Below are 14,560 nucleotides of genomic sequence, written 5' to 3'. Positions count from 1 at the left end.
ACAAGAATCCACAACTAGGAATGGGAAAATTACCATTCTCTTAACAAACCAAATGGAGACATTTATGAGTCTTGTAGACTGAAAGTTTACAGCAATTGAAGAAAGAGAAAGGGTACAAGAGCCAATGTGGAATGGAAGAATAAAATATTATTCCTCAGAAAGAGCTATATTAACAAGAAGAACCAAGAAAGAAAAATTGACATTGAAAGCTTTGGGAAAGCTGCGACATGGTTTGCTATGTTGCCTTGATTTCAATTTTATGTGTTTGGTCGATTTGAAACATGCAGCTAATGTATCAATAGGTTATATATAGTAGATGATAACGACATTCATTTATAGATCACCAAAACAAAGGAAGATGGTAGTACCAAGGTTCATATAGGCTTAACCTTCATTGCTCGGAAATTACATTACAAAAATTTGGCTTGGTTTTTCCTTTGTAGGACATTAAGGAAGTGGAGAAAAGTTGAAGATCTCTGAAGTCTCAGTGGTCGGTAGCATGCTTTAAGGATCATCTTTGGGGTTTGATACCCACGTCAATGGATCCTGTGCTTTTTAAAATGAGAATTTAACATTTATGAATAGAGAGAGGAATAGATTGAAATTAAGTATCGAATTTACAAGATTAATCTAGTAGATAAAAGAATATATTTACTAATGTTGTAGCTTTATTTTATAGATTTACTTCATGTGTATAAAATTTATTCATGTAAATAGATTTCTTTCTTGTACCCGAATATTTAATTTATTAATTGATGTATAATCTTTTTGCTTAGAGAGTAAACTTCGAATCTCTTTCCTCCCGATTCTAAAAAAAAATTTTAAAATATACAAACAGATTTCCTTATTAAAAAAAAACAAAAAATAAGAGTAATTGATTCTTCCTTGATATTTATTCTACTTTTTACCAACTCATGTTGAATTTGAAGATGGAAACGCTGGAGACTAGACTTTCCAACATGGTCTCTTTTCCCGCGTTGTTCCCGCTATTTCCCTTCCCGCTTCTAACCAGAAAAAACTAACCAAAGGCAAATTAAGCATTTGAAGTGGCAGCTGCAGACAGGGGATTATATACCATTCATCGCCATGATCATATTCTGAAAGAATTGAATGCTAATGAAATTTCATAAAGAATGAAATCTGTAATTAAAAGTAATTAACTGGTAACAACCATGGATAATTACAAGAATAGAGCGATAGAATGAATGATGAATCCCAAAGAACAATTTGTGATAGATACATACAAGCTATGAAGAGAGTAAAAAAGAATGGGAAAAGAAAACGAAACAGCCATGGATCACTGCATCATAACTCTGAATTCCTCAAAGCTGAGAACACCATCTCCATTGAGGTCAAATTGCTTGATCATCACCTTACATTCATCAATTGACTTTGACTCCCCAAGTCTGTTGAGCATTTTTTTGAGCCCTTTGGGTGTGATGAACCCGCATCCATCCGCGTCATACATCCCGAAAGCCTCTCTCAAATCCTTCAACTTGTCTTCTTCTCCTACTTCTTCCATCAACCCTATTAGATCCTCCAAATCCAACAAACCATCCCCGTTCGAGTCCAATGCTTCGATTGCAGCTTCTGCTTCATTCAACAGCAGCTCTCCACCCATCTGGCCGAGTCTACGGCTTAACTCGGACGCTGAAATTTTCCCATCTCCATCTTCGTCGAAATACCGGAGAACGCGTTCATATTCTTCACCTTTCATCATCTTTCACAATGCAAATCTATATACAAAAGCTAAGGTAACCTTAAGGTGACCGATTGGGAAGAATGGAAAAACCTGGGATAGAAACTCAGGGATTCAAACTACTGTAACTCTCTTCTCTTGCATGGAAGAACTTTGCTTATATAAATATACAAGAAACGAAGAGAGGAACGGTTGGAAGATGAAGCAAAGATATACCAATTACGATTCAAAATCTAAGTTGGATTGCGTAAATGGGGTAGTCGAAACCAATTTTATACATAGATGGAGATGAGAGATTAGGTTCCAAGCAATCGTCAAAGGCCGTGTTCCTCGTATGCCAGTCTTTAACCGACTTATCTATGATATTAAGAAGAAACTTCCGTGAATTTTCGAAAACTTTCAACAAAAGCGTTCAAGACGAGGAAGAGAGAAGAAAGATGGAGATGAAAAATGGAACTTAGGTTGAATATTGGGTTTCATTCATTTAAAAGAGAAACCAGGACGAAACAGAGACCTTACAGGAGACAAGTTCAAGAGGAATAGAAAACTAGTATATTAGTTTAATGGTCAAAAGGAACTTTGTCTTTGTGTGGAACCCATAAAGAAATAGAAACAAATAAATAAAGAGTTTCAAGAAAATGGAAACAAAAAATTTATTCGTAACAAGAGTTAGATAGTACAGAATATAATTTTGCAGATGTGGGACTTGCGTGTACATATTTGGTCGGTTTAAATTTAATATTGAAAGGGAGGAAAAAGAAATTTCGCCAGGTGAGTACCGATTGAGTCATGATGATGAATATATATATATTTGGCAAGTGGGTTGGGTTTATATCCTTTATTACCCAACCCTTGCCAAACCGTCATAGTAAATGGCGGCTTGATTTTATATATGGACAAGAATGGTTCCCAATTTTATAAAAAATAATATGACAAAAAATGTGAACATACGCTAAAACGACAACAATCTTTTTTTACAAGTTGAAGGCAAACCCCCTTTTTCTTTTTTCTTTTTTAATTATGATTATGATCGAAGTTATAAGCCTCATAAAAAGAAATTGGAGGTGTTGCTTGTCTAGGCCCAACGGATTATGGCCACCAGCATGGTCCAGCCGTAAAAGAATAAAAAAGGGACCGCCCTTGGATGGGGCGGTTTTATGGGCCAAAGCTCCTAATTTGCCCTCCCCTAACAGGGCTCCTGCTTGATAACTTGCAAACTGAAAATACTACTTCCTTGGAAGAGATCCTTTTAACTATAGATCTTGTTGTGTGTAGGACTCTGCCGTCTGCATTTTCCTCTTTGTTAAGTTGAAGGGTCGTTTTACTTTTCCCAACTGCCACTGGGAATGGAGGTGAAACCATGAAAGAATGAGCTCAATCATGATTGACTGGAGCTTTGGCAATTGGCATTGGTTAAAGAAATTGATGATTAAACAATAAAAAGGCTACTTTGAGCTTCATGGAAGCACCCTTTTATTGTGGTCAAGTTTAGACATGGCTGCAGATTTTGAACTTTTCCGAAGGTCTTTCTCTTCGAACCACCGGAATTCGTTTACAAACCGGTCATCCTAAGTCGTCTTTATAAAAGTATATATTGACGCAACGGTTGATTCTTGGAAACTAATAGAAACTAATAAGGCTCTGTTTGTTTGTTTTTTTATTTATTTATTTAGAATTTTTATAAATGTTAAATGTTTTATGAATCAAATAAAAAAAATTTATTTATTTAGCATAAAATGTCTTATATTTGAAAAGAACGTAAAACATTTTCCATTTGTTTTCTTTTCTAATATGATTCTATTTGGAAAATATTACCTTTTTCTTTTAATGAGAATAAAGTAATAAAATAATAAAATATTATCATTCTTTTCATCTTTTTGTTTATAATTCTTTTTCTCAACAAAGCATTATTAATTATTTTTATTCAATTATTTCATAAAAATCACATTACTCTAATCATTTTTATTAAGATATAAAATAGAAAATAAGTTTTTCATATATAAAAATCTTTTCCTTCCTTTTAATTTTTAATTTATGATTTATTAACTTAACAAACAAAGTGGTATAACAATATGATGAGAAATAAACAAATAAAAAGAGTTAAACATTATTTATATATTATTTTTAACATTTATAATAACCTTTCAAAAAAATATAAATATAATATTTTTATATTGAAAAACTATTTTGAATGTATTGCATAATTGATGAATGTTAAAATTTTTATAATGTTATGGTAGAAAACTATTGAAAATAAGTCATGATGGAGGATATTTTTATAAAATCATTTAAATTATTGAAAATATTTTCGAGAATCAAAAAATATTTTATATTGGAAATTTTTTCTTTCAAGAAATTATTCGAAGCTTCATCGCAAATTTTTTTTCCAGGAAAGCACTTAAATTCACTGATCAAAAAGAAACAAGAAAGCTGCACGGTGCCTTCTGATTCAGTTGGAAAATTGAACCAGCACATGAATCATGATGCCTAATGCAAATCCATCATTAAGCTGCAGTTTCGTCAACCACTTCTAGGCGTGTCTCACAAATGAAAAATTAGGAACGTTTTACATCAAACTTTTAATTAGGCATGTTAGGCGTTTGGCGTGCCCATTTCGGGCAGTAAGGGACTTATTCGCAATAATACAAAGTACGCTCAATGAACTTCTTAATACTTTCCTGTTTTACATGTAGGAGCGGATTCAAAGAATTTTTTCTTAATAGTATTATAACTAAATCTACCTTAACTTGGAACCTTTAATCCCATTTCTTATAAAATTGTAAAAAAATTAATAGATTTATTAGTATTTTTAATTATATAAAAGTCTAATACAAATAATATAATTAGTAAAAATTTTTAACACTTCATTAATATTATCTAACACCACTTCACTCTATATGCACGAATATCTGTTTTCCAGAACTCCAATGCATAACAGTAACCAATGCTTATTTCAAATACATATTTCCAGAACTCCAATTTGCTAGAGATATTCTTCCATCAAAAATTAAAAATATTAATGTTAATATGAGATTTTTTTTTAAAAAAAATTAATGTAAATATATGAGAAAAAGAATAAAAATATATATTTGAAATAAGTATTGTTAAAATATGCACATAAATGTATACAAATATATATATATGAGAAAAAGAATAAAAATATATATTTGAAATAAGTATTGTTAAAATATGCACATAATTATATATATATTAACGTTAACGTTAACTCACATTTAATGCCAACATTAATTTTTAAGGTCAATATACAAAATATATAACATTCGTATTCTTGTTATATTGACATTAATATATAACGCTAACATCACGTAAATTAACATTATTGTTAATGTTATGTATATTAATTTTAAATGTTAATGTTACTTAAAATTATATAATTATATTGTTAACATTAAATGTTATCGTACCTTTTATCTTTAAACTATAATATAACATTTTAATATTCGAAAGTAATGAGTTCAACCTAATTAAAGTAATTAAATATAATGTTATTATTAAATAAATAATATTTTTATATTTTAATGTAAAGGGTGAGATCAAAAATAAAACTTATAAAACATTTAACATAAAATAGATGAAATTATATATGATACACATTATTTACCTCTTATCTTGTTTGATAAAATTTGTTATTTTTATGTAATTTTATTATTTAATGTTATAGTAAGGTCAACTCACTGTAACCATTGCTAGGATATTAGGTAGAAGGAAGATGAACGGGCTTATAAGGCTAAAGGCTCAAGACTCAGCGGGTTTTCTATGGGCTAAACTCACAAATTGCGAGATGCAACGTCAGCCCAGAAAAATATGTTCTATTTTCTTTTATTTATATAAAATTTGGTAATTTACTAGATGAATATTGTGTAACGAGCCGAATCGGAACTTAAACTCAATTTCATACAACTTTAAATTCTGAAAATAAAATTTAAATAAATCTATAAATTAAGTGACCACATTACCAACTCAAAAAATATATCTAATAAATGATAAAAGATCATATTTATATTTTATATATTCAAAACTCACCTAAATTCTTAATGATGTGTGACATGTGACATACTATTACAGATAATATAACCTTTGGCTTTAAGCTCTACATTAACTTGGAGAAAGGGCAGTCTTACCATTGAATTGGGAATAACAACAGAAGTACCCCTGAGCAAAAAAATAGCCTTTTGTAATTTTACTCATCAACTCAACTAGAGTCACCATATGCTACAAAAACAATTTCCAAATGCATAATGGGGAATAAGACACATAGAAAAGGAGAAACGAAAACAAACCCCTTGCTGTAAATTCCCTGTTTAACTTGCAATTTACAGAAAGGGTCTATTGCTACAAAATTATTTTGCCATTAATGGCCCGTGTTACCATTTACATGAACAGAGGAACATGTTACGGCTTCAGAACTAGCCCCATTTCTCATTTTCCATTCCTCCCACTTCACCATTGAATTCCACATGATGAATCCATCGTACAATATTTATCCCGCCATGAATCTTGTCATTCCCAGGCTATGTATGAACATTTCATGTTTAGCTCACCCAAACTTTCATCATTTTGTCGCGGTTGCCTCAAAATCAGAAAAAACTTTACTCATGTCCTCAAAATATGGCCATTCTTTATGGCTTTTTTTCTCACCCTTACTTTCCTGTCAAATATATGCAAATGCTGTATGTCAAATATAGATGTATGTAACCATAGTTCCCCAAAAACACTAAAAAGAGAAAGAACGAACCTCGTATTTCTGAACCAGAGATGTCCAAAGAGATTTACATTGCCCAGGGCTTCGACTAATTCCTTCAGCCATCAAGCTTGTGGATATTTCTTCCCAGAGGGCCATTCTCCCCTTCACAACCTGAAATCTGCTATGCAATTTCCCACGCATTTTAATCAGCTTCTTAACCTCCTCAGGTTTCCATTTGTTCCGTTTGGCAGGCTTGGACGACTTAGGTTGAGAGCTGGGCATTTCTGAGTCATCTCCACTGCTTGCAGTGCCATCACTCTTAAGTTGTGACTTATATTCCTTTTTTGGGACCAATCCATTGTTATCATTTACCAAATTGTTAACAGGTGACGATGACGTGATGAATGATTTCCAGAATTCATCAGAACCCTCAGAATTGGGTGTATGCCTTTCCAGAGAATCAGGACTTGAAGTAGTGGTGTCTTCCTCAGGTAAGAGCTTTTCAACTTCACCATCACTAACTGCACAAAGAAATCATGATAGAGAGAATTGAACACATCAATGAAAATGGTGCTTTAAATTGCAATATATACACACATCTGAGATCACATATTTATCTACATGCACAAAGATGTATGCAGATGGACAGTTGCATGAAAAAGTGAGAGAATGAGGGAGGGGATAGTGAACAAGAGGACAAGGACCAACCTTCCAAACTTTGTTCTGAGGTGTTCTCTAAATGCAAATTACTGTCATCTTCTGCTTTTATCTTGTTTGGCTGGCTCCTTTTTGGATGTCCATCTACCACTTTTCTCAACGTTGGTATCTCAAAACCGACATTGTAATTGCCAGATAGCCTTTCATTTAGCTCATCAGAGAAAACTCCTGCTGGGTTCTCCAAAGCAATGGCAATGACTTCAGGCCTCTTACCACTGTACTTCCTTACCATCTTCCTCAATACCTCTGACACAGTTCTTTCCATGTGACCTAAAGGACAATTCACAGGACAGCTAGAGAGTGCAGCATGTGCCGCTTTATGAAGTGCATCTAAAAGCTTCCCTTTGTCAAGCCATAAGCAGCGTGTAGTAATTCTTATCTTCCCTTTTAAGCTATTTTCCATTATGCCATCTATCTTTTGGGGGCGTAAAATTTCCATGCTGAAAAAGGGAGATGTTAGCACAGAAGAAACAAATAAGAAACATATAGACTTCATTTAAGCATTTAAAATTATCTACCTGACCACTATAATGCCATCAGATGCAATTCTTAGTCTCTCATCAATGCAAAGTTCAGTTGATGTGCCATATGCTTTATCACCATCACTGTACATCAACTGCAATTTAAGACTAAATTCATGAATATCCTTCTCAATTAACTTTTTCTAAACAATGGCAAATACTTTAAGGATTGCCAACCTGCAAATTCTCCTTCCCAAGGGAACTAAAACCATTAGATAGAACTCTTCTATTCCTCAAATGAGAAACACCAAGCATCTCTCCATTCTTTATAACCTGATAAAATGATAAGAATTATATTTCAATTTTCACCAGTAAAATAATTGAATTATAATGTTCATCATATTTTAACATGATAGATAATCTTGAAACAATCCCTATGATGAATCAAAATCCAGACCAATCCAGTGCCATGAGTTGTACATGATGTAAAGTTCACACGTCATGGCAAAGTGGCCTCCTTGACTTGTAAAATGATCCTAAATAGATGGTGGATCAATGATGCGTATGCAGCAGAACAGGCCATCTTATTTTACCCCCTTCTTGTGACATGTTTGTTAATATCCTAATCCCCTACTCCCAATCTACTTTTCTTTTAGCCACTCAATCCCAATCTACTTATATCTTGCTCAGTAATACTTTTTACTTTAACAAGTTGTCTCTGTTAAATCATCGCTATTTCTATAAAAAGAGAAAGAAACATGTTTACCAAACTTATCTAATCTTATCTAGTTGCTGTAATTTTTACTTTCAGATTAATCATAGCTAACTTATCTTAGAACTAAAAAGAGCTAAAAATTTAATTTCATCCATTTGTAAAAGACAATCTTCTCTGGAACTATTACATTCCCAAAAATCAACTTAACTTTGGACAATCAGAAAAAGAAAATCTGTATCTAGATAATAATATAATAATAAAAATAGTCACTTACGGTGGTGTGTCGAATGCCAGTTGATTTCCCAAGTAGCTCATGCTCTTTCAGGAACAATAGCTCTCCATGTATGGGTAAAAAATGTTGCGGCTTCACAATTTTAAGTACTTCCTCCTTCAAAATAAAATCCCCATTTATATAGTGTGAAGTAGAAGTCAGGACAACAGGAAAGAAAAGAATATCACAATCAAATCTAAACATCTGATGAGGTCAACTAAAATTACATTCTTAGGACATTCAATTCACCTCCAGGTTTTTCTTCCCTTTTTTATCAAGAAAAATATTTTTATTGGATTCCTTTATTTAGCTCTTACAGAAGTACTAGAATAGTAATTGTTTTTACAAAAAGTAAGAGTGAAAGAGAGAAATAAAAACTAATGCTGTCTTACAGCCAAAGGACCCACTAATGAATGCACCAGGAATGTCTCAACAATTTATAATATGCTATCCTCCCAAGTTTTAACTGTTGCCCTGTTTACTTATCCTTTTGTATTCTGTTTGTTCAAGGAACAAGACAATGACAAAAGAAAATTTTAAGAAATCATGTGAAGCAAGGCTGAATTGTCATACCAGTTCTCCACGATAGCCATGACCAGAAGTGTGTAGCCCCTCATTCTTACCCATCACTATAGTTGATCCAATCTCTGATATGCGGTTTAGCATCTTCATTACCCGAGATTCATTACCAGGGATTACCTAATATTAAAGTACAAAATTGATATCTTAACATTTGAATGACTTTTGGGCAATATTCAAAAGACCCTATCAATAATAATCAAGACAACAAAACTATCCTATAAAATAGGATCATAGGAAAGGTCATGCTAGACCAGAATAGTGAGCAATAAGAATCAACTGAATTTTTTTTTCATCCGCAAACATTCAGTTATTAAGAGCTCAAAGAATTATATTTGAGGTAAATTTGAGTTAGAAACTTAAGCATATCATACACTATCATTACCTTAGCTGAGTAGAGAATCACATCTTCCTTGTTCAGTTTGAAGGAATGACTACTTCCATAAGATGCAAGATTCAAGGCAGCACGTGGCTCTGCCTGGCGTAATAGAGTGCACAGTCACCAGCGAGCTAAGTGGTCAGCTAAAAGAGTTGTCATTGGTGCTATAAAGATTAACTTACTTGGGATCCAGTTGTGACAATTATCAAATCCTTTGGAGCATAGGCATCAATATCTTCCACTTTCACCTAAATCATAATGGAAAGAATGGAGAACGAATTATGCGAGACCAACACCCAGTTTTTCATGTTTGGAGAGCATTTTAGTTCGATAATTCATTTTTATTTTTGGGAAAAATTATGATAGTTCATTGGGAGGATGAAAAATTAAAACATGATGGTAGGCGGATAAAATCCAATTCAAGTTGGATGTGCTTAAGTGTAAGAGAAGGGCTAACACAAACATGGCTGAGGAGACAAAAAGGTAACTGTACAGGGTAGGTTTTGTAAGAAGATATGGTCCTAATGAACTAGCAAAAGAGGATTCCCACAGCGAACCCCATCATTTAGATTGAATTTTTACTTTACATTAGATGAGCTAAATAAGAATTGCAGCATGTGGACAAAAGCCAAGTTTTGTAACTAAGAAGCTTAGTATAATAGCAAACAAACTAAAAGAAAAGTAAAACATTAACTGTTGCCACAAAGAGACAATCCTAAAAGAGGGAATACCAGAGTTGATGGATCAATTGGTGCTTTTCCATCCTTCCAAGCTGCATCTAGATATGTCCTCAATGACATGCCAACAAATACCTAGTTCAAGGACCACAATATCTAAGCTGTCAAGATGTACAATCTGTCATCAAAATTGACATCCAATCATCCAAATCATTCTAACAACTAAATTCATAAGATACCAGTGCAGCCAGACAAGACATACCAACTTTCTGCCAGTTAAATCTGCAGCAGCTTTTACACTTCCAAGCCGGTGTATGTTTGACGCAAATTGGGTAGTAATAATCCTTCCTTTAGCAGCTGAAATATGTCTCAACAATGCATCTGCTACTGAACTTTCGCTGATTGTCCTTCCAGGTGACAATACATTAGTAGAGTCACTCATCATCTGTAAAACAATATGCATTTACCGAATTACAGATTCATAGCAACAGTTCCAAAAGAAATGGCATGCTCAATTTGCATCTATATAAGAATGCAGATTACAGGATCAAGACAAATCTTTACAATATATATCTCTGATTTATTTTTATTGGAATTAATTTATGCAAATAGGATGATTAAAAAAGCCTAGAAATCCTAAGAGCAGATGTAAGAAAGACAATGTGTCAAATGCCAGCATTCGTCTTTGAAATCACAACAAAACAAACCATAAACTTCCAAAAATCAATCAATATCCTATAGTTTCAAAACAAATCCTCTCAGTTGATTATAAAAGTCTGAACAGACATGCCTCAATCCTGACTCAGATTATTGAAATGATTATATTTCTATACTTGATTCAGTTTCACAAAATTACAAATGGAACTAATAGTTCATTTCTAAGTCACTTATGAACGTCCCACACACCCTCAACCACTACTCCCAAATAGTAACCCTTGAACTCTGCTCTATAAACCCTCTCAGAGAAGGAGGATTAATAGATTCAGGAAGCTTACCAGTGTTACTCCTTCTTTAGAGAGATCCTCTAGAAACTGTCGATCAAAAATTTTCCCATCCAAGGGTGATTCATCAATCTGTCAATTTTTTAAAAGTTTAAGTGGCTTGAAGGTTACAGCAACAAGAGAAGAAGATTTATAGATAAGAAAAAGCTACCTTCCAGTCCCCAGTGTGAAGAATTGTACCATCAGCACAGCGAAGAACTAATCCACAACAGTCAGGAATAGAATGGGTCACTCTGAGAGGCTCTATTTCAAATGGCCCAGCCATAAATCTCTTCCTGGTTTTAAATATCTTAAGCCTAGATGGAACAAAAATCCCATTCTCCTTCAAACGCTTTTTGATCAGCTGTTGACATAAGTGCAAGAGTGTAATCAGTCCATTTTTTAGCAAGAGATGATAGAAATGCAATGTTTGCACACTTAAGAGTACAGTTTATTCAGAGGTATAAAACCCCTCAACAATAGTAAGACCATTCTTGTTGTGACAAGGAAAACAACTTCCAAGAGCTACCAAGACAATGGTAATAATTATTAAAAGGCATAGACTTGTTAGAGATTTTGAACCTTCACATCAGCACCCATAAATGAGTAATTTTTGCCAAACTCAAGGAATGTTGTATCAAATGAGACATATTAAGTTTTCAAAGAATGGCATGTGCCACATATCATGAGCCTTGTATATTCATATTGCATTATGTGTGTATATATTAGTCTCAGCATAAAAAATACCTCCATTGTAAAGGATGATGCATATATTGGAGTATGGGAATCCAAAGCTGGGATAACCTGCTCAAATAGAAAGAAAACTAGTAAAATAATGTTAAAGAAAAAGAAAATGCAACATAAACACTATTATAGATTCTAGTATCATCAATTATAATTAGCAAACATTACCATACCAAGCAAAGCAGCTTGATTGGTAGTTAGTACCCAAAAAATCCTGTTTAATCTAATACATTATTCTTTGAGGTTCTAACCCAGTGTAGACATAGCTAGGTTTGCTGACTCTTAGTTAGTTTCAGATTTTTATAGAGTAGATGTAAAACTAATGACCAGAGTGCAGTGCAGAAGGCTGCGATGTTTTCCTAACATATCTAGTTATACTGCCCAAACAAATTACAGGGAAAAAAGCAATCAACTAAATTGGGAAAAGAAAAAATTGCTCCTTTTCTTTTAAGAATGTTAACAGATACCTAATATCTGCTCTAAGCAAAATTTCTAACCCAAGCATAGTGCACTCAAAGAGAATGAAAGACAGGAAGAAAATTCTGCGAATAATTTACAACTGCCCTGTGGCAAACGTTCAGAAACCAAGACAGGTGGGCGTTTAATACAATATCAGTCCTTGAGCAACAACTCATTTTGTTCTAGATTCACCTACATTTACTATATCATTGGAAATGGCAAAGAAATGTTCAATGGTAGCAAGAAATGATGATAAGTGAAAAAGGAAGCAAAAAAAAAAAAGCACCAGTCATTTTGTCCTTTTCTTTTCCATCCACCCCAAAATCACTACAGAGTGCATAACAACCAAGCATGAATACACCAAAATTCTAAAAAGACAAACCATTCAGCCAAGCATGGCAAGAATTAAAATGAGGGCAACAAGAGATTAGCTCCCATTACACTCTCCAAAAAAATTATGCTATCCTTGACAACCCTATAAAGTAGCCAAAAGCATCAGCTCTAGAAACAACTCCTCCTTAGCACAAACCAGATCAAGGTCCTGCAATTAAACATAACATGCCCTAGAGCAGAAGCAGCTTGACACACCAATATAGGCTTCTTCCGCATATCATGCATCTTACTTCACAATAAAAGGCAAGGGATAAGAAGTCTCAATAGCTATTAGGAGCTATTCAACAGGTACTGAAAAGGAAAGCAGTTAAGACTTAAAGGCTCCACAGACAAGTATTTACCCAAGGCAACGCACCAATGTGGTCTTCATGGCCATGTGTTATCACGACTGCTTCAATTTTGTGGCTCCATTTCTTAATAAATGTCGTATCAGGTATAATCTTTTGGACTCCAAGCTCATCATAGCTGAAAGGATGTCAATGTACAGTGCAAAGTCAATATATTAGAACAGCAGAACAGAAACTAAAGTAGCCATATTAGCATCAGCACATTTCATATATACTTGCATAAGTAAAAGATCAATCACAGTTGGACTTTCATCGGATATGTGGAAAATTCTTCAAGGAACAACAGCAGTTACAAATGAAAACTAATTTTCCCTCCCATAAGCATAAATTGTATGTAACAATACTTGGCCCAAAATCTTTCTGGAATTCAAAACACACAAGACTTACTCCGGGAACATCACACCGGCATCTATTAGAATATAGCGATCATAATTCCCAACGAGCATGCAATTCATCCCGATTTCACCCAAGCCACCTATTGGAAGGACACGAAGTGGTGGCCCTGCAGTCCCTTCATAAAACTGTTCCATCTTGCGTTGGACAGAGTCTTCCATACTCTTTCTAGCCCCATCCAATCGTCCTGACTTTTTACGTGGTACTTTAGTTCTTCGTGTACCTTAAACAAGACAAAAACAGTAAAACAAAGCTAACGAGAATCATTATCAGTTGATAATAGCACGAAAAGCGTGGAACAAAACAAACTATCTCGATAAGCTATTTATCCAATCGAAGAGTCCATACAAGATAGAACTAAAACCTTCAACTTATTTACTCTATCCCTTGTTTCTACACCAATAAAAAAAAATTATCCGATCAACTCTAAAAAGCATCCATTTCGCCTTATTTCCAGAACTTAAACTGCAACCAAAAAAAAAAAGTCTAAAATCTCCTTCACCGTAAAACAAGAAAAAACCGAAAAGCTTCACAATCCCATTTCTACTTCACTTTCTCGGCGGCCAAACAGAAATCTAAAAAATAACAAAAGGCTAAGAGGAATGCATATAGGCAAAGTAAAAACAAAAAGGAAAAGGGTACCTAAAGGAGTAGGAGAGCCGACGGAGCAAGAAATGTAACGGTGTCTAGGGTTTGGCCGGCAGTAGAGGCCGTACGGACAAAGCGAGTGAGCAGTGGAAGCTGCCATTTTTGTGGGTGCTTTTATTGGCTTAAAAGAAGTGAAGTAGAGGGAGTAGGAGAAAGATAAACCCCCCAAAAACCCTAACTGCATCTGCTCTTTTAGGTTTACAAAGAAAAAAAAACAACAGTGGAGATTAAACCCTGAACATTTTGCGTTTTTGTGAAGGAGTTTAGAGACAAGGAGGAGAGGAGATGATTGAGCTTCTGGGAGCGGGAAATTGAGTGAGTGAGTGAAAGTGTGGAGATTTTTGTAAGGTGGAGAAATATCCTGCTTATCATTTTTGAAACAAGACAAATTTC

General features: G+C 34.0%; 2 protein-coding genes across 3 annotated transcripts; both read right to left on the bottom strand.

Moving 5' to 3' along the window:
* Positions 1-1,111: 1,111 nt before the first annotated feature.
* LOC18605083 (uncharacterized) lies at positions 1,112-2,164 on the bottom strand. Its single transcript, XM_007037889.3, has one exon. The coding sequence runs from the start codon at positions 1,718-1,720 to the stop codon at positions 1,298-1,300; it is 423 nt and encodes a 140-aa protein (XP_007037951.3). The 5' UTR covers positions 1,721-2,164; the 3' UTR covers positions 1,112-1,297.
* A 3,656-nt stretch (positions 2,165-5,820) lies between these two features.
* On the bottom strand, positions 5,821-14,502 carry EMB2746 (RNA-metabolising metallo-beta-lactamase family protein). 2 transcript variants are annotated; one of them, XM_007037888.3, is made up of 17 exons: positions 14,162-14,502; positions 13,514-13,742; positions 13,121-13,244; positions 11,931-11,987; positions 11,356-11,547; positions 11,199-11,276; positions 10,466-10,648; positions 10,258-10,338; positions 9,709-9,774; positions 9,533-9,625; positions 9,142-9,267; positions 8,572-8,685; positions 7,820-7,915; positions 7,640-7,737; positions 7,113-7,561; positions 6,456-6,925; positions 5,821-6,368 (listed from the first exon to the last, which is right to left on the bottom strand). In XM_007037888.3, exons 1-17 carry the CDS (start codon positions 14,349-14,351, stop codon positions 6,273-6,275), a joined length of 2,742 nt encoding a protein of 913 aa, XP_007037950.3. In that variant the 5' UTR covers positions 14,352-14,502; the 3' UTR covers positions 5,821-6,272. The 2 variants fall into 2 exon arrangements, with proteins under 2 accessions (XP_007037950.3, XP_017973853.2); XM_018118364.2 differs by lacking the exon at positions 14,162-14,502 and having other exon boundaries at positions 13,135-13,244; positions 13,514-13,655.
* Between the last annotated feature and the right edge of the window lie 58 nt (positions 14,503-14,560).

The sequence above is a fragment of the Theobroma cacao genome, chromosome 3, assembly GCF_053813885.1.
Source record: "Theobroma cacao isolate CCN51 chromosome 3, ASM5381388v1, whole genome shotgun sequence".
NCBI classification, from domain to species: Eukaryota; Viridiplantae; Streptophyta; class Magnoliopsida; order Malvales; family Malvaceae; genus Theobroma; species Theobroma cacao.
The sequence above is the reverse complement of the archived record's forward strand: the minus strand, read 5'-3'. Positions and strand labels throughout refer to the sequence as shown.